This window comes from Lissotriton vulgaris, chromosome 4_1 (genome assembly GCF_964263255.1).
Source record: "Lissotriton vulgaris chromosome 4_1, aLisVul1.2, whole genome shotgun sequence".
In the NCBI taxonomy this organism is placed as follows: Eukaryota; Metazoa; Chordata; class Amphibia; order Caudata; family Salamandridae; genus Lissotriton; species Lissotriton vulgaris.
The window spans coordinates 339421291-339444811 of record NC_141691.1 but is presented as its reverse complement, the minus strand read 5'-3'; the positions used below and the strand labels follow the sequence as shown (position 1 = coordinate 339444811).

At 43.7% G+C, this 23521-nt stretch overlaps 1 protein-coding gene across 3 annotated transcripts in view; it reads left to right on the top strand.

Moving 5' to 3' along the window:
- IL13RA1 (interleukin 13 receptor subunit alpha 1) overlaps positions 1 to 23521 on the top strand; it is a 246991-nt gene that overhangs the window by 171707 nt on the left and 51763 nt on the right. Inside the window, exon 8 of one of the 3 annotated variants that reach the window (XM_086918716.1) lies at positions 2752 to 3590. The exons of the other annotated variants lie outside the window; for them this stretch is intronic. Within the exon in view, the coding sequence (XP_086774842.1) occupies positions 2752 to 2832 (81 nt within the window). The 3' untranslated portion in view covers positions 2833 to 3590. Of the gene's footprint in view, positions 1 to 2751; positions 3591 to 23521 lie in introns of those variants that run through there. 3 annotated transcript variants of the gene reach the window in all.

Genomic DNA, 23521 nt, shown 5'->3' with positions numbered 1-23521 from the left:
ACAGTCCAGCCCGAACTGCCAAGCCAGGTCCTCCGTGGACCGGAAACAAGCATCCTAGGACCGGTTTCCGCCAAAAGCATTTTCTTTTTAGAAAACCATACATTGGTCTGGTGAGCTATGGAGGAGCGGTTGGGGGGGAAGCAATGGGAGGTGAAAGGGAAGGGAACAAGAACCACATGAGGGAAACGATTACTGACTGAATATTGGAAACAAAAATATTCTGTGGACAGAATATTGTGTTAAAATATCAAGGACCAAAATATTGAGAAGGTAAGTGCAAATAGGTAAGCATAGTTTTACTATTCTTAACTTCTAATCTACATAATTTAAAGATATATATATATATATATATATATATATCAACAACAGCAAGTGAAAAGCGCCACAGGAGGAATCAATGCCGCAAAAAGAGGAGGAAATGTAGGCGGCTTCACGAGAAGGAGAAGGGGAAAGGGGAATCCACAGTGAATTATATAAATATCAGTGATCTCCCACCCACCACTAATATGGATGTATCAACTATGGTCGGGATATCGGATGAACAACAACAACAACAACACAAAAACGATATACAAGACAAAACTAACAAAAAAATAAATAAAATTGAAAACGTAAAAGAAAAAGAAAATACTGAGAACACAGTGATGAATATAACGGACCTGGATCTAAACAAAGCGGAAGTTCAACTTTTGTCCTTGGGCCTCTCTTTTTGTCCGAAAAATAGTTTTAAATATGTGCAATCAAGGATTGATGTTTTCAAGTTTATCAGAAAACTCAAACTTTTGAAGTTTCATACCTTGAATAAAAAAAGTGCTCAAGCACATAGAATTCTACAAGGCTCTCAACCAAGTAGGACTTTCACTATTTCTGATGCCACGTCACTTAAAGTTGCTCACTCCCTCCTTACGACAGAAGAGGATGAGGTAGTGGGTAACACACAATCTACACTTCAATCCGTGGGCATCTCAAGTGGCGTTGGTGCAAACAGTCCTTTTTGTCCTCGATCCTAGTTTGTCCCCGTTATGCCGAGGGACGCTATTGACATTTTTAGTTGATTGAGGAATTAAAGAAATTGAATCTAGTGGTGACCAATAATCAATGTCTTGAGGAATCTTTTCAAAGGTTTTTAGTTAGGGGTTATGACAGAAAAGAGCTCACTAAATCTTTGAAGTTGGTGATGACTAAAAACCCAACTGTCCCTTTGGGGATATCGGTTCCTTCCGCATCTTTGGAGGAAACCGGAGCAAAGGATACTGATAAGTCCAAAATTAGACTCATCACCACCTATAACTGCCAGGAACGAAAAATCAAACAAATTGTCCATTCCAACTGGCCAATCCTCATGACCGATATTACTTTAGCTCCCTTGTTGGAAACATATCCATCTATAACCTTCTGTAGAGCCCCCTCTATGAGGGATGTGTTAGTTAAATCCAGCCCCGAAGTCACTACTAAAACTAATTGGTTATCCAATAGATCTGGCTTCTTCAAATGCAGCTCCTGCAGAGCATGCAAATTCGGAGTTAACACTACAGAGTTTAAACCAGCGTTCTCTGAGACTATTAGCAAGATTAACAACCTTTACACTTGTAAGACAGACTATGCGGTTTACGTATTACAATGTACTTGTAGTCTCCAATACATTGGGAGTACTAAGCTACAAGTCTTTAACCGCATTTTACAACATCTTCGTGCAATAGTCAACTCCGACCCAAGCTATCCTGTTGCGCATCATTTCAAATTGGTGCACAATAATAATTTGAACGATTTGAAATACTTTGTTATAGACGCAGTCCCAATATCTAAGAGGGGAGGGGATAGGGAGAAGAGACTTCGACAGTTGGAAAGCCACTATATAGTGCTGCTCAATAGTAAAATTCCAAATGGACTCAACATGGGGGAGGATCTTCATAACTTTCTGTAATTTGTCATTTTAGCGGTGATAATAATATATAATTGTGTATTTACATTTAAGGTTAGTGTGATGATCCAGTATTTTATCTCTCCTCATATATGCAATGGTTATTTAATCAGCTTTTTTACTCTAGCTTTTTAATACCATGTTTTAGCATTATTTATGAAATTCGGGTTTTACTGTTTTTTATGGTTTTACCTAAATTTTGGAATGCGTTGAGGACTACTTTTCTAACTATTATTGAATTTTGATACACCAATATGTATGAAATCCATCTTGATGTCATGATTATGAATCTGTTTAACCAGGACTTGATATTTGATCTACAACATACATCCTTTAGCTATTTAATATATTGAGAACTACCAGTTGATTTTATCACATTTGCACTAGCACTTTTCACTTTATCTGCTGCTATTACTATTTATATTCTTAGTAATATTGCTCATTAACATTCAACTATATGCTTAACACTTTATTTATTAGCACTTATTCACTTTTTGTGGGTGGTTTTTTAAATATGAAAAAGCACAATTATCCACCGTTTTAAAATCTGATCATATGTATATACTTTCATTTGATGATTTAGGGCACTTGCCCTCTATAACTATTATGAATTTAAATGTTGCTATAAAATAACGCAATATTTTTTCTGTTTACTGAAATTATGTTGTAGAAATTTAAAATATATATTTAGACAACATTTTAGTAAAAAACAGACTTAGGGAGAATATCAAATGAAGTATGTCTTCTTTGTCTATGATTGTCAATAGGTGGAGCTACCTGTGTTGTTTTTTTTTTGTTTTTTTTTTTAAAGTTTTATTGTTTTATTACAGGGAAATACAGCAATACAAAGAACCAGCAGCAGAAGAAAAAGTGATTTTTTTGGATGCTTACAGAACATAAGAAAATCATAAAAAGTCTTGAGGTTGATTAAATCCAATCGGCAATTGGGGCCCAAATTTTCTCCCCCAGAATTCTTCTTTTGATACCTTTTAACTTCTATATGGCAGACTCAATATTATACATAAACAATAATTTTTCATGCCAAGTAAAGAAAGAAGGGGGATCTGGATTGATCCACTCCCTAGTAATACATGCTCTAGCCACTGCCATACAAATAAATAAAAAGTAAGTTACATAGGTCCTCTTTATACAAGTTTGATTCAAGAATGTGGAGACGATATGGTACAATGTCAGCTTAAATGGGCTACTAAATTAGGTCTCCCTGGTATTGATGTTTTGTCTTCAGTTAAATGTGCTTCATGGTGCTTAATCACAGGGATGATGAAATCTCAGCACTTTATGTGCATATACGATCTTTACCGTACCCCCAGCAAGGTTGTCAAGTGGAGCTCTACCACTGGAACGACCTGTAGTCGCTGCGGGCTGTATGCAGCTAATGATTTGCATATGTTTTTTCAACGTCCTAAACTTATGAGTTTCTTTCAACAAATTGAAAGTTTTCTTGCAGTTGTTCTTAATTGTGATATTTCAGTAAACATCGAGATGGTGTTGTTAGGAATGGACTCTTCTATTTCGAGCTACCTGTGTTGTATAGAATATTTAAACCACCTGTGTCTCTGGGTAGATTATGTGATCAAGTCCGGTTTAGCCGGACGAAACACGTCATGCTGCTACCCATTTTGGAATAAACTACACTTTCTGCACTCTTCATTGTGGTCTGTACCTGCTTTTGTACTGGTGTCCGTTCGAGTCCCCGTGCTGGCAGGATTGTGGATTTCGATATATATATATATATATATATATATATATATATATATATATATATATATATATATACGCTCCAACTCTTCAATTCAAAAGAATTACTGCACTCTCAGGGATGCTTCGATAACGTTATTAAGCAGGCAGTGAACAAACGCGTTTCGGCGTAGCGCCTTCCTCGGTGTTCGTGACACACCGAAGGAAGCTCGTTTAAAAACATTGGCTTTTGATATGGAAATTGAGAAGGGACAAGCACCCTATTGCTATCATGGACGCCATTTTAAGGTGGTAAATACGACCTAGCAATCAATGTTGCACATTATTATATGTAATGCAAAGTTGCAGACATGACAAATGATTTTGTTCATTTAACATTGCCAATTGTTAATGAAATTATCATATAGTCGATATGATAACATTCTCATAATTGCCATGAATTGGTCATAAATAAATTGTCATGTTATGCCTGCAATCTTGCAGTGTATCGGCTAATGTCCCTACTACAAACTTTCCATTAGACACTTAATATCACAGTCAATGCTAATTTGATCAGTATTCACATGTTCAAGTACACTTTTCTTACGTTTGATTAATTTCAGTAGAAACCGAGATCTGAAAACAGCTACAAAGGACTAAGTACAAAATCCATCATGATTGAGTACAAATTTAAATACACATTTAATCATTCATTATCCCAGATGTACGGCTAACTCTTCCCCACTGTTGAATCCTCTTGGGGATTTTGTCAGTAAGTCTATTATGTATCGAGACTCTAATCTGCGTAGTTTTCTCAGCCTGTCCCCACCTCTAGAACTAACTGGAACATAATCCAGGCCATAGTATTGGAGCTTGGTCCTATCCCTTTTGATGGAATTCAGAGAAGTGACGTGCTACAGGATATGCTGTATCTACCTTGTCAATGGCCCTTAAGTGCTCCAAAATTCAGATTTTTGGTTGGTGGATAGTACTTCTTATGTATTGCAGCCCACATGGGCATATCAAGCAATATACTGCATAGGAAATACTACAGGTGATGAACTTTGTTATGGACTTGATCATGTTCGTGGCTGGTAATTTGTAACCTAGAACACTCTTGCTGTTGGTGCAAGCCTTGCACCTACCGCAAGGATAAAAACCCCTCATATCTTTCAAAGTACTTGCTCCTACAGGTATGGTTTCTAGGTGACTTTTGTCTAGCATGTCTCTCAACGATCTGGCTTTCCTGAAAGTCACGAATGGCTGCGTTGGTATATCATCCTTAATGATGGCACCTGTTTTTAAAATGTGCCAGTTCTTTCTCAACATTTTCCTTAGATGGTTGGCTTCAGAGGAGTAAGGGGTAACCATCAGGAATTGTCCCTTAACCTGTTCTTTCTTTTTTCTACATTTCTCTGCCAGTAGTTTCTCTCTGGGTATTCTTCTTACTTTCTGTACGTTTTTTTCTAAAATATTAGCTTGATAACCCCTCACACTGAATCTTGTGATACAGTCCGAGGGAGGCGCCTCAAAGTCCTGGTCTTTGGAACTGTTCCTTTTTAATCTTAAAAGCTCTCTCTAAGGCATACTCTGGATGCGCCTAGGGGGATGGTTACTGCTGGCAAACAATATTGAATTCCCAGCTGTGGCTTCGCGAAACAAAGCTGTATGCAATTTCCCTTACGTGGCACAATACAATGGCAGGAATCTGCTGTATCTACGACATATGGCGCATAACGGTCCTTCGCGCCAGCCCACAAACAACAGCCATGCGCCACCGCAGACACCCTTGCTTCATTTGCATGAGTGCCTGCGCTGGTGGGATGATCGATTTTGCGCAGAAAGATACACTTGCCTGCACAAAAACAATCATTAAAGGCATTTGTTTCCTCTTTCTATGCTGGCTGCATTCTGCTGCATGCATAGAAAGAGGATAAAACGAGGAGAAATAAAAGTATTTCTCCTCATTGATCCTCTTTACGCCTCCTCTTGGGAGGCGTAGGATTCTGACTCATTACCTGGTTTACATACTGTTATAAATCTGGGAATGCGTCAAGAGTTATACGTGAAAGGGAAACATATTTATAAGGCCATGAAAAGTCATGCAGGGTGATGTTACATGCCCTTGTAAATATGGGGAAGCCGATTGTGCTGCCGGTGCGTCAGTAAAAGTGATGCACCAGTGGTGGATTGGGCTTGTAAATAAGCCCCAGGGAGATTAGTGGAGAGAAGGATACAAGTGTGTGCTTGCAACATGAGGGAGACAGAAACATATAGAGCCAGGGAGGTATTTTGTAGGTGGGAGGAACGCATGAGAAAGAGAGATGGAAAAAACATGCACTCTCATGAACTGCTTGGGCAAAAAGAAAATAGTATTTCCCTAAAAGTTGATGGAAGATAGCCAATCAAGAAGTGGTAAAGAGGCTATGCTTCAGGGAGTGAACAAACACAAGATAGACAAGTTGGGATAAAAAAGTCATCAAATAAGACGTTTGCAAACATGAGTGAAAACAAAGCCAACCAATGGTAAACAGTGGGCAGGCTGGAAGTTCTTGGTAAACCCACAATATGTGTTTTGCAACCGCGCAGCTAGCTCTGTCTGTTGGCTCGACCTAAATATCTTAAGTCCAAAAGTGAAACAATTGGTGGTTTAAATATAAGAACCCACATCCCATACTAAACTGCAGTGAAGTGTGTTGTCAAGCATGAATCTACCCCAAGAGATCCTGTGAAAGTTGAAAAGTCTTTGGGCAAAGATGTTGCCCTCTGGCATGCCATAGAAAAGGAAAATCAGGGTAACCTGAAGGAGTCATTTTCACTCAGAAATAGGATCTGCTAGAGGGTTAGGATTGTCTTTAACCCGTTGCATGCTTGTGACGGAACCGCTCCGTCACAAGCCACGGGTGAGCTGTGCTTGTGACGGAACGGTTCCGTCACAGCCCGCTCGCCGCGCCTGCACGGCGCGAATTCCGCGCCTGCGCTGACTAATTAATGGGCGGGCGGGTTCGTGACGGAACCGTTCCGTCACAAGCACAGCTCACCCGCGAGCCGTGATGGACCGGTTCCGTCACAGGCACGGGACTGCCGCGCGACCGCCCCCCCCCCTTAGCGCTGCGGCGGAGTAGCCGCCGCAGCGAAGGGGTTAAACAAAAAGCTCTAGGTTTGTGCCATCGTGTCATTATTCAATTTCTTGTTGTGACACTCTCTTGATCATCTAATCATGTCACAATTACTCATTTGAGACTATAATAGTCATGGCAAGCAAAATAATTATAAATAGTCCAGAGGAGAGCTACTAAGAAAATGTATAATCAGTATCAGAAGTCTAAATGCAATTATTTAAATATGCGCATCTAAGAGGAGTGGTAGTAAGGGAGGTGAATACCCAGTGGAAGGTGTGGATTTAGAATCTCTGGTCAAGGTCCGGACTACTGGAGTCATTTTCTATAGTTTCTCATTTGAACCTTGACAGGGAAGATTGAGAATCTGCTGTAATTTAAGGGATTGTGTGATGTTACGGATGGTTATGCTGTGAAGCCACTTTCTAGATCCCGACAAAGTCTGATATGTATATGATGTCAAATGACACTGTGCCAGTAGGGCATCAAATAGGGGACTGGGACAGCTTCATTTACTTGGGTTATGTTGCACTGGCTTGTGTTTGACTTGGTAATGGTCACTTCACCCACCCTACCTTTCCTGTGGTAATCACAATCTCTTTGATTTTTCTGTTGACCTGAGAAGAACGAAAGAAACAAACTCGCATCTAAGCCCAGTAAAGGAGAGTTGATAAATGTACACAAAAGCTCAAATTAAGTAATTAAGAGAGTGAAAACAATCAGGAAGTAATTGCACACCCCAGGCTGTGTACCAACCATGACAACCCTGCAGCTGTTGGTGTCCTTTCTGATATTTTGAATGATAAGGTGCCATCAAGTTACTTAAAGATAAGTAAAGGGTTACCAGAAAAATTGTGCAACGGCGATTTCCTTTTAACATCCCCTTATCTAATGTAAACAAATACATCTTAGTCCTACTGTCCTACTAGGAGCATGTTAGAAGAAACAATGTGCAGGGCTGTCACTTCCATCATGGGGCTATCATCAGTGTTACTGCAAAACTACAATAAAAAGTCCAGAAAAATTGCCTTTTTAGCAGTGTATGTGATAGGCCAGCTTTCATTTTACCAGTAGGTTGTAATATCCTTGCACGGATTCAGCCAGCTGGGAGGAACACAGCTGGGAGTCGTTTATTGGTACTGGCTGAGGGTTCCAGGAACACGTTGCTGAGTAAAAAACTTTGGGACAAATGCAGTAAAACAGCAAGCGACTAGAAATAGATTTAGGTGCTTGACATTAATGTAACTAAGGTTTTATCTTCAGGAGATGTATGTGGGGTGTCACTTTCCACTTCGATAAATAATTTTTTACCTTCATTGTCATGGCCAGGACCTCGAGTCAGATGTAGCGATCTGTGTCCTGTTTCAATTTAGATTGTCAGTTCTCAAAGTGCAGGTATAGCCCACTCAGGAATCTTGAAGAGTTTATTTAGACTGCCCTTATTACAAGAAATGACCGTCTTTTTTGTTGTGTACTGCCAGATTTTTGTGGTATCTGGTTTTTCTGGCTGTGTAACTCTGCCCTTTACCCCTGCTCATCAGCAGTAAATTATGTACCTCTGCTCCACCACTAAACATAGTTGAATTGGCATACCCCCAACATGCATATTTAACTACAAGTCCCAAGTGTACGATACAAAGTGTACCATGGGACTATAAGCTAATTGCCATTTATTGCTAAACTAAAGCACTCATTGTGCCAGCCACTACAGTTGTAGTGTAGACATGTGAAATTACACCTTAGACAGGCCTTTGCTGAAAGGCATAGTGAAGGACGCATTGTAGAAACATTCAGGTCAGATCTCCAAGCAACGCTAGCGGGTCTAATGTTTCCCGCTGTACTTTTTTGTCTTTGCTTTTAATCCTTGCGCAGAGTCGCCTGAATAAAGTGCCGAACCCTGTAGCTAGTTTTATATTCACTCACTTTTTGCACTGCATCCTTCACCACTCCTTTTAGCTCACATCGGGTAATTAGTAAATACCTTCCTAGCAACTAAAACATCCATGAGCTCCTCCCGCTAAGGGAGGCGATTGAACCACGCACCATGACAAGGCTTCATGGTGCAAGGAGGTTCCCCAGTTGTGGAACATGCCACCTCTGGTGGGTGAGGGGAAACGGTAAAGGGTCACTTTTTTCGGTCTTGGTGTTGTTTCGTTTAGCCTCACCTCTTTATCTAGACCCGAGGGCTCTGGTGTGTTTGATCAATTGAGAAAGGGGAGTATATCCTCGCTAGTCTCTAAACCTCCTCTAGCCTCCATTTTTGTGCTTTTAACAAAAGCATCCAGCCAGCGAGGGACCTTCCTCGGGGACAAAATGAACATTTCTCCTGCTCTGTGCTTTCCTGCTAAAAACCAACAGCATCACCGGGACTTCAGTCGATGGCTATCTGACATTGTGGAGCCCTTCTCGCAAATAGTCTGCTGCCTTGCCTTTCTAAAGTCCCATGGATAAACTTCCAATCGCAGGGGCGGCTGGTGACATTTGAATGTGGTGGGCGTAAACTGATTTGCATACTGCACCGTTGCAAGCGAGCGCAGCGAGCGAACCCGAACGACCATAAGGGGAGAATATTTTGTAAAAAGAGAAGAAAAATCGGGCATTTTAAAGCAAATTTGAGAAAGCAAGAAGGTTAATAAAGCAATTGTGAAAGTGCAGTTATTACATTAATAGAAGGCATAACATAGGTAGCTGCTTATTCAGTATAACCACAGAGCTTCATAGATTCCGTCCTATTACGATGCTGAATGCATGGCAGACCAGAGTTCATTGGGTGTTTCTTCAGTTACGAAGCACAGCAACAAGTAACCAGGCCATTCCTAACGTGCCTTCAACTGTCAGGACAACATCCAAAATAACTAGAAATAACAGCCATGCAACATGAAGTTCATTAACACCGGTCTGTTAAGTGTGCAGTTGGACCATCCTTTATATGCAGTTCCCTGTAGGAAATGGGACAATAAAATAGCTAAACGCCATTATGCTCTTTTTTTAGCCACTTTGAGGACTCTGGCCCCATACTATAAAAGACCCCACTCATAGCCTCACTCACTCTCAACAGCAGTAGCTTTTATGCATTCATGTAGCACCATACCATGCCTGATCCGGAGATGAACCTCGACACCAAAGGCCTCCACCTGGGGCAGGGGAACCAAACAACAAACACCACGTGACTAGGTCACCACTTGATTTAACCAAAGCGAACCACAACAACCACCAATATGCAGATTGTTCATCGAGTTCTTTGGTCTGCTGCTCACTTATTTTATATACCACACACATACACTAAGTAGTAAGTACCCCACTATGCTTTTATTACCCAATAGAGAGGGATAAGTCTCGAACAGAGCTGTGCACAGACTCAGGCGTGCGTTCTGGCCACAATAAATTTTGCATGACGACTACGGAAACTGTAAGCAGAACCTGCCTGTCTTTCCTATAAAAAGTGGGCACTCACCACAGGGCACACGCTGGAAGCAGTGGGGCGGGCGAGGGCAGTGATTCTATAATGAGTCAGCAGTAAGAGTCTGCCTGCTGATGACATCACCTGCAGGTGATGTCACCAGGAAGCAAAACCATGTGCAGAGAGCAGACATGGTTTTCCAAAGAATGCGTGTTATGCAACCTGTTTGTAAAGTGTCTTCAGTTTGTCACATGTAAAACTGCGCAGACGCGCTCTGCCCAAGGTGTTTAAATTAGCATTAGCGACTCTTTTGAAATCAGATGCCAAATTTGTTTTTAAACTTCCCTAACCAGTGTACGTAAAATAACTCTGGATTTAGGTTTAGACGGAACTTGATTTTTATATTTAGTTTATTATTGCCAGCAGCCTCGAGGTAGCATGGAAGATTTCAACCGTTGTTCAGTGTCATAAGCATACCTATACATTTGATGTTTGAATTGGCTACAAAATAAATGCACTTATATACAGACACGTGATGCAAATTTACCGTCGGCCTATTTAATCTGGTCAGGCGGAAGGTGTCCTCCAGTAGTAATATGTAGTTGAGGGCAAAACGTTACATTTTTTTAATGCGAAATATGCATACTTTTCCCCCAAAATTACACGTATTACATAAATTATTTTTGGACGGCGCTTGCATGTAAAATTGCGGCCAGAAAAGTCACGCACGAGATCTGGTTGATGTATTTTCCAGACAGTTTCTTTAAAAAATCTCAAGAATGTGGTTGGCTGGCGCAGCCCACCATTGCGTTCCTCAGTTGCTGAAAGTCGTTTCCTCCCCAAACCATTCTCCAGTAAGCGAACATTATTCATAATGAAGTGTGAAAAACACTGGCTGCTGCTGATACTCGCTATCCCAGAATCTCTTCCTAATGAGAAGCACCAGTACTCTCCCAATCAAGATAAAGTGAAGGCACTCAGTATCTGACTGTACCCGCGCGTTCAAAGAGACACAGACTGTAATATGGGGTTGAAAAGAAGGCTATCCTACCACAGACGCCTTTCCACTTCGTTCCAAAACGCTGCCCAGTGCTGCCAGGGAAGGAGAGGAGAGTGTCTGAACAGCCACGTGGTGAGTCGGTCAGTCTGCTGCGCACGAGCCCTAACAACACCTGGCTACACACTCTGCTAGTACAGCCAGCGGAGTGCGCGTCCCCAAATGGCCAATCACTGCATGGCTTCACATGAAGTCACACAGTGATTGGCCATATAAAGTGCGGCTGAGGCAGTGTTCCACCACCCACGCACGGCATCCAATAATGGATTGCCTGCCCTTCTGCACAGTGGTGCAGTGCCAGGATTGGCTAGGGGGGCACAGTCAGTACTCGCCCTTTGCAACCCCGGGTCTTCGGCACGGCTGCTGTAAGAAGCAGCACCCCCCTTGATCCATCTCTAAGGGGAAGGTAGTAGAAGGCATTGAACCGCGCATGCTCGGGCTCGTTAGAGCCCAAAATTTCACAAGCACAGACTGCTGCAGCTGAGTGTGGACTGTCACTCAAGCTGCAGCAGCCCAGCCCCACCCCCTGCGCACTCCAGATTGCGTTGGGTGTGTCCCTGATTCCCGGCCATACTAGCGCTGCTGCGCTTACATTTTTTGCCATCATTGTGCATTTAAATATTTTGAGTGTGCAGTGCTTGACGACGGTGCGTCCAGGCTTAGTGGGGCTACGCCCCAATGGACCCACCACGCCTGTACCAATCGCATCAAACTTGGTTGCTGTATCCGTGCTATGCTCTATTGCGGCCAGCCCTAAGTTTCACCTATCTACTGGTCTACCACCACCAGTTGACTGTGGTTGGCGATTAATGCTTTTTGGTGCTATTTTTCTTTACAAATTTAAAAATTCATATCTCTGATTTCCCTTTTTGGATTTTTGTTGTTTTAGTGTCATGTAGCTTAATAACAGTTACTCTATTTTTCTAAATTGAGTTGGGATTTTTCTTTTGTTGTGTTTTGACTTTATTACTGTGTTGGTGCCACATAAATGCTTTACAAATTGCTGCTATGTTGAGCCTGTCTGCTCTGTATCGGAGCTACCAGTTGTTTGAGCTCAGGGTAATGTAGTGACTTTAGTGGTACTCCCTCATAAGGATTGTGTTTTTTGTTTAAGGTGGATATTCACCCCCCTGTAACTGACAACTCAACTTCTTACAATCCCACATACCTAAAGACAGTGGAAAACAAAAGGAGTGATTATCATGTTGTGTCCCGTAATTGTAACAACCTTATACAGATGACATTTTAACATTTTGAAACTGTTACTTAACCCATTTGCCTTAAGAGAAGAACATGACACTTGTAGAATAAATGAAATGTGAGATTATGGAGCCCACTGCTATCCAAGAGTGTACTGGACAAGAACTTCACAGTCAGGCAGAGGCAGCGTCGGCCTTTAAAAAAGATATCTTCTAAGGCATTTATCGAAGTCAAAAGATCCTAAGCACTGCATAGGGGAAAGAGGAAGGGAGTTTAAAACACTGCAACTCTACGAGAAAAGAACCACCTGGCCACGCATGAGCCTAAAGCAAGTGATCTATAGGGCCGAATTAAAAGAAAACCTCAGGCCGCGAGATGTAACATAAGAAGTAAATGTATTGCATATGTACCCGGGACGTTGTTGTAAATAGCCGGATGGAACATATACGTGATCTTAAAGAAAATTAATTCAGTTATAGGGGTCCAGTACAGTTGGGCGAAATGGTGAGTGAGGATGACAGTCAGCTATGTTTTGCACATTCTTAAGCCATTTATGGGGTATTTAGGCAAGCCCAAAAAACAGGCATTGTGAAAGTCCAGTCCCAAAGTCCAGATGTGATTAGTTGCCTACTTGGATAACAAGCTGCCTGACTTCAAGATGGGGGAAACAGGCGGGATTTTTTTTTCTTTGAGCGTTCTTTAAATGGTCAAGGCCCGGAGAAGGTTCGTTAAGTTTCCTTCTTGATTGCCTGAAAAACTGGGCTAACCCACCCCATATCCACGGTGCCACCCTGCTCCTAAATGTAAATGTGAAAGGTGTCAAGTGTCTCCTTATGAGAGTCCCAAATAAAAAGTAAAAGCTCGAGGAGGACACAACCTCGTTTGGCAATCGTATTGTTCTTGAGTGACACACCAGGCACTCCCAGACTTTAGGGAAGATCTTTTACTCATTAATACCTCCTTTATATATAATTGAGAGCTTTAGCTATTTCGGTACCAATCATTCAGTGAATCTGTCTTTTTTATGAGGTGAGCCCAAAATTCATTTTTTTTTCTTTCATTATCTGAGTCAAACTCCCTATCTCCAATGTTAGCTGCTTAATTTGGCTAGAAAATGTTTCGGTAATTCTAAACTGATTCCTTGTGTGCCATAGGTACTCAGGTCACCATCTCTGGTTCATTATTTACCTAAAGTGCTGCTCAGCCTTAGTGCGTTGGACTCACTACAGATATACTTATTTATGCTTATCACTCTTCGTTTTTAACAGTGTGGATTGCTTAATGGATCCAATTTGAAATGTCTTCAGATTGAGACATATTCTCCTGAAGAAAAAGATACATTAGTGAGGAGGTGCCAGCACCAGTGTTATCAAAACCCATTTTGGTGACAGTCCCAGTCTCACCAGAACCCATTTTGGTGCTGTTCCTACTCTCACTAGAACTCATCTGTGAATTTTTTAAGAACTACAAGAAAGAGGGACCAATAGTGAATAAGTGATGTGTTTATTGAAACAATAGTGCAACATTAGAAACATTTGACCATATGTATGAAACTTTGGTTTTGCGATTCTCAAATAGCGATTTTTAGAGAATCGCTATTTGAGAATCGCAAAACGCTATGTATGTAGGATTTGCAAATAATTTTGCGGATCCTACATATTCCTTAATTGCGAATCGCAAATTGCAATTCGCAATTAAGGAATACCTCCCCATTCATTCCTATGGGCCTAGAAGCCCATAGGAATGAATGGGAAGATGCAATTTCAAGGGTGGCAGGGTGTCAAAAGGACACCCTTTTGCACCCCTGAAATGTACATGTGTGCACATGTGGTACACATACATGTGCGCCGCATGGCACTTTGAAAAACGCAAAAAAGTGCATTTTTCAAAGAAATCGCAAATTACCACCAAATTGAAGTTGGTGGTAATTTGCGATTCCTTAAGGTCAAATTGCACTTTTTCTGTGCTTCTTACATTGCATTTAAGTAATAGCAATGTGCGATTCCTTAAATGCAATTGCAAAATAAGGAATCGCAAATTTTGCGATTCCTTATTTGCGAGGCAGTTTTTCTTTCATACATACCACTCAGTCAAATTACGAATGCAAACACCGAATTTCGGCGTTTGCGATTGCAATTTGGAATGATACATATGGCCCAAAGTCATTTAAATCTCTGGGGTACAAAAAGATCACAAAACCACCCAAAGAGAAATAACGTTTGACCAGGTAATTAGTAGGTTTTAAATCCCAATATATATCTTGCATTTGAAATGGGGATTAATATACACAAATGTCATATCCTTTTTTCAAGCTTTATTACCCCATTGCCATTTTGGTGGTAACCGCCTGAGCAAAATTCTCAGGCAGTGTAGTATGTGGTTCTTGCAGAGGATGAGCTGCTCATTCGAAAAGTAGTGCAGAAGTTCAGATAGCACATCTGAAGCCATGACTCTTCAACATAAGCATCATACACCATCATTTGTGGACGATCAGGTGGAAGTCATAATTGCAAACTTTCTCAGATCTAGACTGACATTCACATACCACGTACTGATTCACCCATAAATTACCTCTGCTGATTGCCATACACAACAGAAGTCCCAACATCCTTTATTAATTATATCAGGTCAAGTGAGCAGTGAGAGCAGTGGTCACATGTGAGCTCTCTGACCTTCATGTGTATTGCTCTGTGATACAAAATGTTGTTGTCCCTGTGCGGGTTCTTTAGTCAGGCTGGACTTTATCTTGGATGCTTAAACATCTGGGTTCCCGTTTTCCATGTAACATTGATTTCCATCCAATTTACTCTTTTTGCTTCTTTTCCGTTTCTAGGTTCTCGTGGTTGGTGTGGCAATTACTGTTTGTTTTGGTGTTTATTTGCTTCATTCCTTTCATCTACAATATGTCTATCCTTCAAAGTAAGGTAGCAGAACCATGTAGCTGATGGAATTCGGGCCCAGGTCTTAGATCTTGCAATTGCCCTAAACAGATCCCTGGTGTTGGAGGTTTATATGATTCCTTAGAGACAGCCTCTTTAATATGACACACTAAGAACTTACTGTATATCCCAAGTCATATGATGCCTACTAGAGCGCATGGATATGCTTAATGGATATAGATGCATTTCATGGGCTTTGTTGCGGGATGCACATGCTTCTCTCACTTTGGCATGTTAGAACATGGGACACCACATGCCCAGACTTCATTAAGTTTCCCATTTCTGGGAGGAACCTACTTGGCGCCGTCCAGTGCCTCCACAATGTTAGGTTGATCATACTCTATGTTTGTAAATAGTATGCTCATGCTTTTCAGATGTAAAAACTATGTGTTAGCCTGGAGATCACAAAATTGTATGCATGCCTTGCATCGGACTGATATATTTTGGAAATTGTTGACTTCCTCCTAGTCACTTTCCACTCTTTAACTTTTGCGGTGGGCAGGGTTTTTAAGTCCATAGGCATAATTTGAGTAGTTTAGTAATTTCATGTTGCTCTTGTAGCTCTAGTAACTTGCATCACTCTGCTGGCACAATTATACTGCACCGTTTGTATTTTAAACGGGCCTGCAAGAGGGAGCCGTCCCTCTGTGTTTAACCCCTCCCATGCTTATGACGGAACCGCTCCGTCACAAGCCACGGGTGAGCTGTGCTTGTGACGGAACGGTTCCGTCATGGCCCGCTCGCCGCGCCTGCGCGGCGCTGATTTCGCGCCTGCGCTGACGCTTTAATGGGCGGGCGGGCGGGTTCGTGATGGAACCGTTCCGTCACAAGCACAGCTCGCCCGCGAGCCGTGACGGAGCGGTTCCGTTACTAGTATGGAACCGCCGTGCGGCCGCCCCACCCCCTTAGCGCTGCGGCGGAATAGCCGCCGCAGCAAAGGGGTTAAAGACCACTTTAGATTAATGTGCAGTGGTTTTTAAACATAGAGGAACAAAATTGACTGCACTGCTGCGCATACCCCTTGGTGCCTTTATGTTGGACGTGGCCCTTAGGGCAGGTTCACCCCTAGACTTTTTGCTTGTAATGGTGACCTGGTGATGGTGATTTTTGGGTTCTGCGCACTTTCACTGTGTCCCAGTGGAAAGTGCGTGCGCACTCTGAGTGCATGTGATGAGATAGGCCTGCCCTCCCATAGGAATGCATGGGGAATGTATGTGTCCCTGGTAGTTCCTGATGCGTGGGGTGTACAGGTTCGAATCTGATATGTGCGAACTCGTGAGAGTGAATGCTTCGCAATGGTGTATGTGGCATGAGTGTGTCTTGTGCGGAAATGCCACTTCTAGGACTTGGCATATTAATGTAAAATATGCCTGGCGTGTGATTGGCTGGAGCTGGCTGGCATGCCAGGCTCCAGGAAGTCTGGGTGGGTCTGCCCAGTGGTGAGTGTGAGATTAGCATGAGTGATGTGTGGGAGGAGTGTACCTGTGTCCTGGATGGGCTGGGTTTTCCCCACACGATGCTGGCTCCGCCCCCCTGTGGTGTGTCTAACGACCCTAGCCTCCCCAGTGAAAGAAAGGGGTGGTTGGGCCATCAAGGGTACTCCCAAACCAGCTGCGACTGGTTTCTCCCCCACCCTGCACCTCCAAACAAAGGATTTAGGTGTATAAAAATAGGGCTGTGTCCCTACCGAAGTTGTTCTCTTCCAGGATCCTGAGGGGGCTGCTGCTGCTGTCGCTGGGCCAGAGGACCGCCACTTGGAGTGTCTCCCTGCCTGGAGACCCAGTGTGCTGGCTCTGGGCCCAGCCTTGCCCCCCCTGCCTGTCTACAAGGACTTTGTTGCTGAACTGAGTGCCCCCTAGCGCTTGAGAGCGCTTTTCTTTTGCTTATAGCGCTGGGAGCGCTTTACTTTCCCCTTGTAGCGCTTGGGAGTGCTGTGACCCTGTTCCTAGCGCTAAGAGCGCTTTATTGATGCCCCTGGCGCTTGGGAGCGCGTGGTCTGCTGGAGGCCGGTGCCCACCCGGCATTTGCCTGTTCGTTTGCCGATCGCGCTTCCCCGCCCCGCATTTTGCGTGGGGAAAGCAGGGGCCGCCCTGCGTGTTGCCGCCGGTTCGCGGCTGCCCATGCCGCACCTGTGGCTGTTGTTATTGCCCTTTTTGGGCTGTGCCCCTTTATTTGAATTTGCGAGTGTCACCTCGCTTCTTAATTTAATTGGAGGCCGGTGCCCACCCGGCATTGCCCCGTGTTTCACCGCCGCAGCCCGGAGTGTTCTGAAAACATTGCTGGGCCGCTGCCAAGTGCGACCCGGAAGTCCTGCCTCCATACCTCCAGGGCCGCGCTGCCATTGGCGGCCCCAGAGGAAGTCAGGCGGATTGCGGTGTGACGGGGCCAGGCAGGAGAAGCAGGAAGCAGCCTGCACGTCCTGCCGAGGCTCCCGAGTGAGAGGAGAGCCCCGAACCTCTGCCAGCCGCCGGTGAAGAGGCCCGTCGAAGGGAGCCCGTTGCCGGAGCCGCCCGGGGAGCGAGACAGCCGGTGAGTGGAGAGGAGGAAGGAGGGCGTCGGGGCACATTGCCGGTGCCCGCCCCTCCCCTCCAGTATGAGTGTGTTCGAGCCCCGAGAGGCTCTTGGGGCATTCAGCATTTTGAGCCTGAGGGCTCAGGGAGCATCTAAGTGTTGGAGCCACGAGAGGCTCAAACCGCACCATTTCCTCCTCAAGTCCCCAGGAGGGGGACTCTAGCAGGCGGGGCCATTTGTTGTCAGAGCCCCGAGAGGCTCGGTGCCCCATGTGTTGAGGAGCCCTGAGAGGCTCGCAGCGCCACATTTGTTCAGAGCCACGGAAGCTCAGGGCAGCATTCTGTTTATTAGGCGCCCAGAGAGGCTCACAGCCCATATTTAGTTACGAGCCCTGAGAGGCTCAGGGGGGCCATTCTGTTTGTTCAGAGCCTGGAAGGCTCCAACGTTGTCCCCATCACTGTTCTTACAGCTGCCCAGCACTTCGTGGGCAGCTGCCACGTTTAGGACCCTGACATTGGGACACAGGGACAGTCACAGGTGGTGACTAATGTGAGTTCTGGCGCATTTATGATTTACGTGCCAATGTGATTACTGCGCAATTGCTATTGCTACACCTCTGAATGTATTGTTGATGCATCATGTGTTTTCCTTCCTTACACCTCTGAATGAATGTTATGCATTGCATCATGTGTTATGTTCTTACACCCCTACAGGTATTGTGATACTTAGGTGGTTGTTTTTCTCCTAGTGCAGGTGGTGCTAGTGAGGTCCTGGTTACCAGTAGTTACTGGTTGTGTACTACAGTGATTTTACATTCTATTGTTTTTATTCTAAAAGTGCTATTTCTAAAAGTGTATACCATTGACAGTGGTCCAGGTGGCCCTGTCCTGTACATTATCCCCTGTAAATTCTGCCCGTGCCCCTGGCACATTGTAAAGTGTGTGTTTTATCTAATGTGTTTTGGTGTAATACAAAGGCTATTTTTATATATAACCTTGTGTGGAGTTTCCTTTGTGGTGGGTCTTGGGTGTTGTTGCTGGGATGTGTGCGCAAATACTTAACTCATATCGCCTCCAAGTTTAGCCTTGCTGCTCGCGCCACATTACCTAGAGGGTGAGCAGGGGTTATCTTGGCGTGTAACTCCCTTGCCCTGACTTGGGAGTGGTGGTCTCTGACTGACTTTGGCGCAAGCCCTGGCCAGCCAGGGATCCCATTTCTAACACTTTATATACTCAGGGCCTCATTTACAAGACTGTGTACCACTGATGCTTCTCTTTTTTCAGACGCACCGGTGGTGCAGGGCGCCTGCCATATCTACAAGGCCATGTAAGGTCACCAATGCCTGGCATTTCCTACCTTGTAAACAGTGACAGCTCCTGCGCTATGGCGAAAGAGCATCGCCTCACTGGTTTCAAGCAGTGTGAGAAGAGGAAACATAACATGATAATACCATTTTTATCCGGTCATGTTTCCTTTGTGGCGGTGCTGCTTTGCTCTCCGAGCAGGACAGGGGCGGAGTGGTTTGCCCACTCAAGTGCGCAATTATTGTTTGGTTGACTATCTCGCACTTCCCTGTTCTCCATGCAGGCTGCATTACAGCCTGCATGGAGAACATGTCCACCCCTACAGCCCCTGGCTGAGAGTCGTGGCACTGCAGCCTTGTGATTGGCTTACGGGAGGGAGCCTGGCTGCCTGCTATCTGTTCCTGGAAGCGGACTCAGGAGAGTAGGAGCACAGAAAACACAAAACCCGGCCTCGCGGTAAGTTTAAAAAAAAAGAAATTCTAAACCTTGCCCCCCCACCCCCGCGACACCCCTAGAGCCCCTCACCCGCGAGTCATGCAGGCCTCCCCTGCTTGTAAATATGGGCTCCTTTCATGCATTACTCTGCGTGAAAGGGGCTTTCCATAGATGTATCTCCTGGTGTACCCAGGTAACATCCCTGGAACCTGACACATTCCCAGATTTACAAAGTGTTGTTAACCTGGGAATGTGTCAGAATGCTGCACCTCCCCGGGGACGCTTAGGAGTGGCGCAAAGAGGAAAAATACTTTTATTTCTCCTTGTTTTTTGCTCTTTCTATGTGTGCTGTATTCTGCTACACACATAGGAGTAAATCGCCTTTAATGATTGTTTATGTGCAGGAATGTGTCCCTTCCTGCCCAGAAACAATCCTCCCTGCAATGTAGGCACCCTTGCACCATAGCACAAGGGTGTCTGCGTTGACGCATGGCTGCTGTTTGTATGCTGGCGCAGGGGAACAGGACAGGAATGTGCCATATCTTGTAGATACGGTGAATTCCTGCTGTTTTATTTTGGTGCACGGCAGCGCAGCAGGAAGGCTAGGTGCGTTTCCGTGCTCCAAAATATAGTAAATGAGGCCCTCCGACTATATAAGGCTTATATACTCTGAGTATGTAAGAGCGCCAAGGGGTATCCACAGCAGTGCATAACCCTTAGAACCATTACATACTCTGCAGTAATCACTGCAGAGTATGTAAGGGTGCTGAGGGGAATGAACAGAAGTGCATAGCACTTGGTGCCTCTACATACTGTAGTGTAGTTCCTATTTTCCTAATAGGCTCTGTGTATTGGATTAATATACACTATAGTTTTGGCATAGGACTGAGGTCAGTATGCTCCTATCAAGTACATTAAACTTAATTACTTTGTGTGCCAGCTTACTCAGAATCATGGAAACAATAGATAAGTTTCCCTCAGCTAATCGTGCATTCTTAGTTTCTTTGAAAGAGATACAGGTGTTTCAATAAAAGGATTTATTGAACAGTCTTGTTTCTCTTGTAAGAGATATGAGCTGTTACAATCGTAAGACATTATGCGAGATATATTACATACAGCGTAAGCAGTTGAAAGAAATAATGCTGCAATAGCATTGTCTCTTAGCTATGACACATATTCATATACATATACATAAATAACACAGTCTAAAATGTGGATACTCGTTTCATGCTTCTAACTAGTTCTACCCCACTGTACCGAGCCTAAGTGTAGTACAAGGTAGGAAGTAGGTGCTGTAAGCTATAGTATGGTAAGCTATAGTTTGGTATGCCAAGAGTCCTTCTAGGTTCTAGTCAGCTCCATACCTTAGAATGAGAGAGGTGGGAATCTCTTTCCGGGTCTCAATCTCTAACACCCCGTGAAGGGAGTCAGAACACTGGATGCTGGTTTCTCTGCGAGCAGGGATGACAGTATCTGGTCAGTGTGGCAGGCTGGGATAAAAATTCCTCTAATTCCTGGTCTTTCCCGAACTTGCCGCGGCGAGCCGAATCAAGCCATGGTTTGCCATGGTAAGGGAAGGTCTATTTATACCTGGTAGGTGGCTAGGTATGTTAGCATTGACGTAAAGTCGGGCAGAGGAAGATGTCATGAATGAACCCTTAAGGAATAGCAGTTCATGCATAATAGATGAATTCTTGGAGAAATCAATAATCCTAGGCTAGGGAAAGCCCCACTGGCTTAAGGGTCTGGTTTCTAAGAACTCGTTGTGACGTTGGGGTGGACAGATGTAGGTGACCATGCCATGTTTGGAGACCTTGGCTAATGCATAAATAAGGGCTGGGATCTTATGCCTATATAAGGGCAATGCAAATTGTGCCTATATAAGGACATGTATCGGGAAAACCTATATATGGACATCTAAACCGAAACACCAAAATACTCTGCAGTAATGACTGCAGAGTATGTTTAGGTGAGAGAAGTATGCACAGCAGTGCATATTCTTTAGTGCCTTTACATACCCTGCAGTAAACACTGCAGAGTATGTAAGGGTGCCAAGGGGTATAAGCAGCAGGGCTTAATCCTCGGCGCTTCAAAATACTCTGCAGTAATTACTGCACAGTATGTTTAAGTGAGAGGGGTATGCACAGCAGTGCATATCCCTTAGCGGCTAGCGCCCTTACATACTCTGCAGTAAACACTGAAGAGTATGTAAGGGTGCCAAGGGGTATAAGCAGCAGGGCTTAATCCTCGGCGCTTCAAAATACTCTGCAGTAATTACTGCAGAGTATGTTTAAGTGAGAGGGGTATGCACAACAGTGCATATCCCTTAGCGGCTAGCGCCCTTACATACTCTGCAGTAAACACTGCAGAGTATGTAAGGGTGCCAAGGGGTATAAGCAGCAGGGCATAGCCCTCGGCACTTCAAAATACTCTGCAGTAATTACTGCAGAGTATGTTTAAGTGAGAGGGGTATGCACAACAGTGCATATCCCTTAGCGGCTAGCGCCCTTACATACTCTGCAGTAATCACTGCAGGGAGTGTAAGGGGGCTGAGGGTTATGAACAGCCGTGCATAGCCCTCGGCGCCTCAACATACTCTGCACTAATCACCGCAGTGTATGTAAAGGCACAGAGGGGTATGGTCTGTAAGTGCATTTGATATTAGTCAGCGCTATTTCTTAGCGCAAAAATTGCACCAAATGCCCCCTCTGCCCTGTTGAAAATTTCACAAAATCTCACTGAATTTCAATGTAATTCCACTGAATCAAATTCGGCCATTTCCACCCACGTGCGACTGTGCTGATCCCCCATGGAGATCTCCCATAAGACCTCCAATACTTAAATACATGGAGTCCAATTCCTATTGAATAGTTTTTATACAGCCTGGTTGTGATATTCATGATTTCAGAAATGCTTTAAGAACAGCAGCTCAAAAAAAAGAAAATCAATTGTCTCACGTCAAGAAAGCAACTTGTTTTTAAAAAGCACTCAATACATCAATGTTGCTGTTTCATAACGCTGCAAATACCTGATGCTATTACTAATAAAAAAAAGTTGAATACCACATATTGGTCCCAGACCGAGGAAAGAAATATTTTGTCCTTGCCGGTATTCAAACTCTTGATCTGCAAGCCACTCTGCATTTCTTCAGTGAGCCATTAACTCGCTGAGACATCTTGTCTAACAGCAATCTGGTAATTGCTAAAAATGGCAGGTTCTCATCTGGAAATGGTTTACCGGAAGGCACACAGCTGGATGACAAGCCTGTCGAGGTTAAAAAAAACATTGAAAAGCTACGATTTCCAGGAACAGGATTAAGTAATGCTGAGTCATTCTGCTCTTTCTCAGCGTTCACAAGATCAGGGTTAGTTTCATGGCTGTATTTATCAATGTAATGGCATGGTGGTTTTATTTTCTCGTCGTATTTAAATCTTATTTGTTTCAATGCATTATTGTATGGCACTGATGTGCACAGTAAAATAAATCCGCATCCCCAACTGTTATCGTTTTATCACTTGTCAAAAACCACGCTAGCAATAGTTATGATTTTGTAAATAAATTATTACACACAACATGCTCAGACAAGTAAATGTAATCAACCAAATAGGAAATTCCAAAATAATCATATAACCAAGAATTGAATAATATTTTTGCTGTACTTTTTTTCTCATATTTACAATATTTGCAGCATGACAGTACAGTGAGCTAAGGCTAGTGTCAATTTCAATAAAAAACAACTACCTGAGTTATACAAGGACACTGTACTTGCTGCCTCTTGCAAACCTCCGATGCTTCTTTTATCCAGAAGGTTGCATGCCCTCCAGCCACCAGCACTGCCACCTTATTTTCCTTGGGTCGAGGGCTATGGCAGTTCATCTCTCCATTCTGCCTTCTCCCCAAGAAAGGGGGAAGGGAGGGAAGAAGGAGGTAGGGGGTA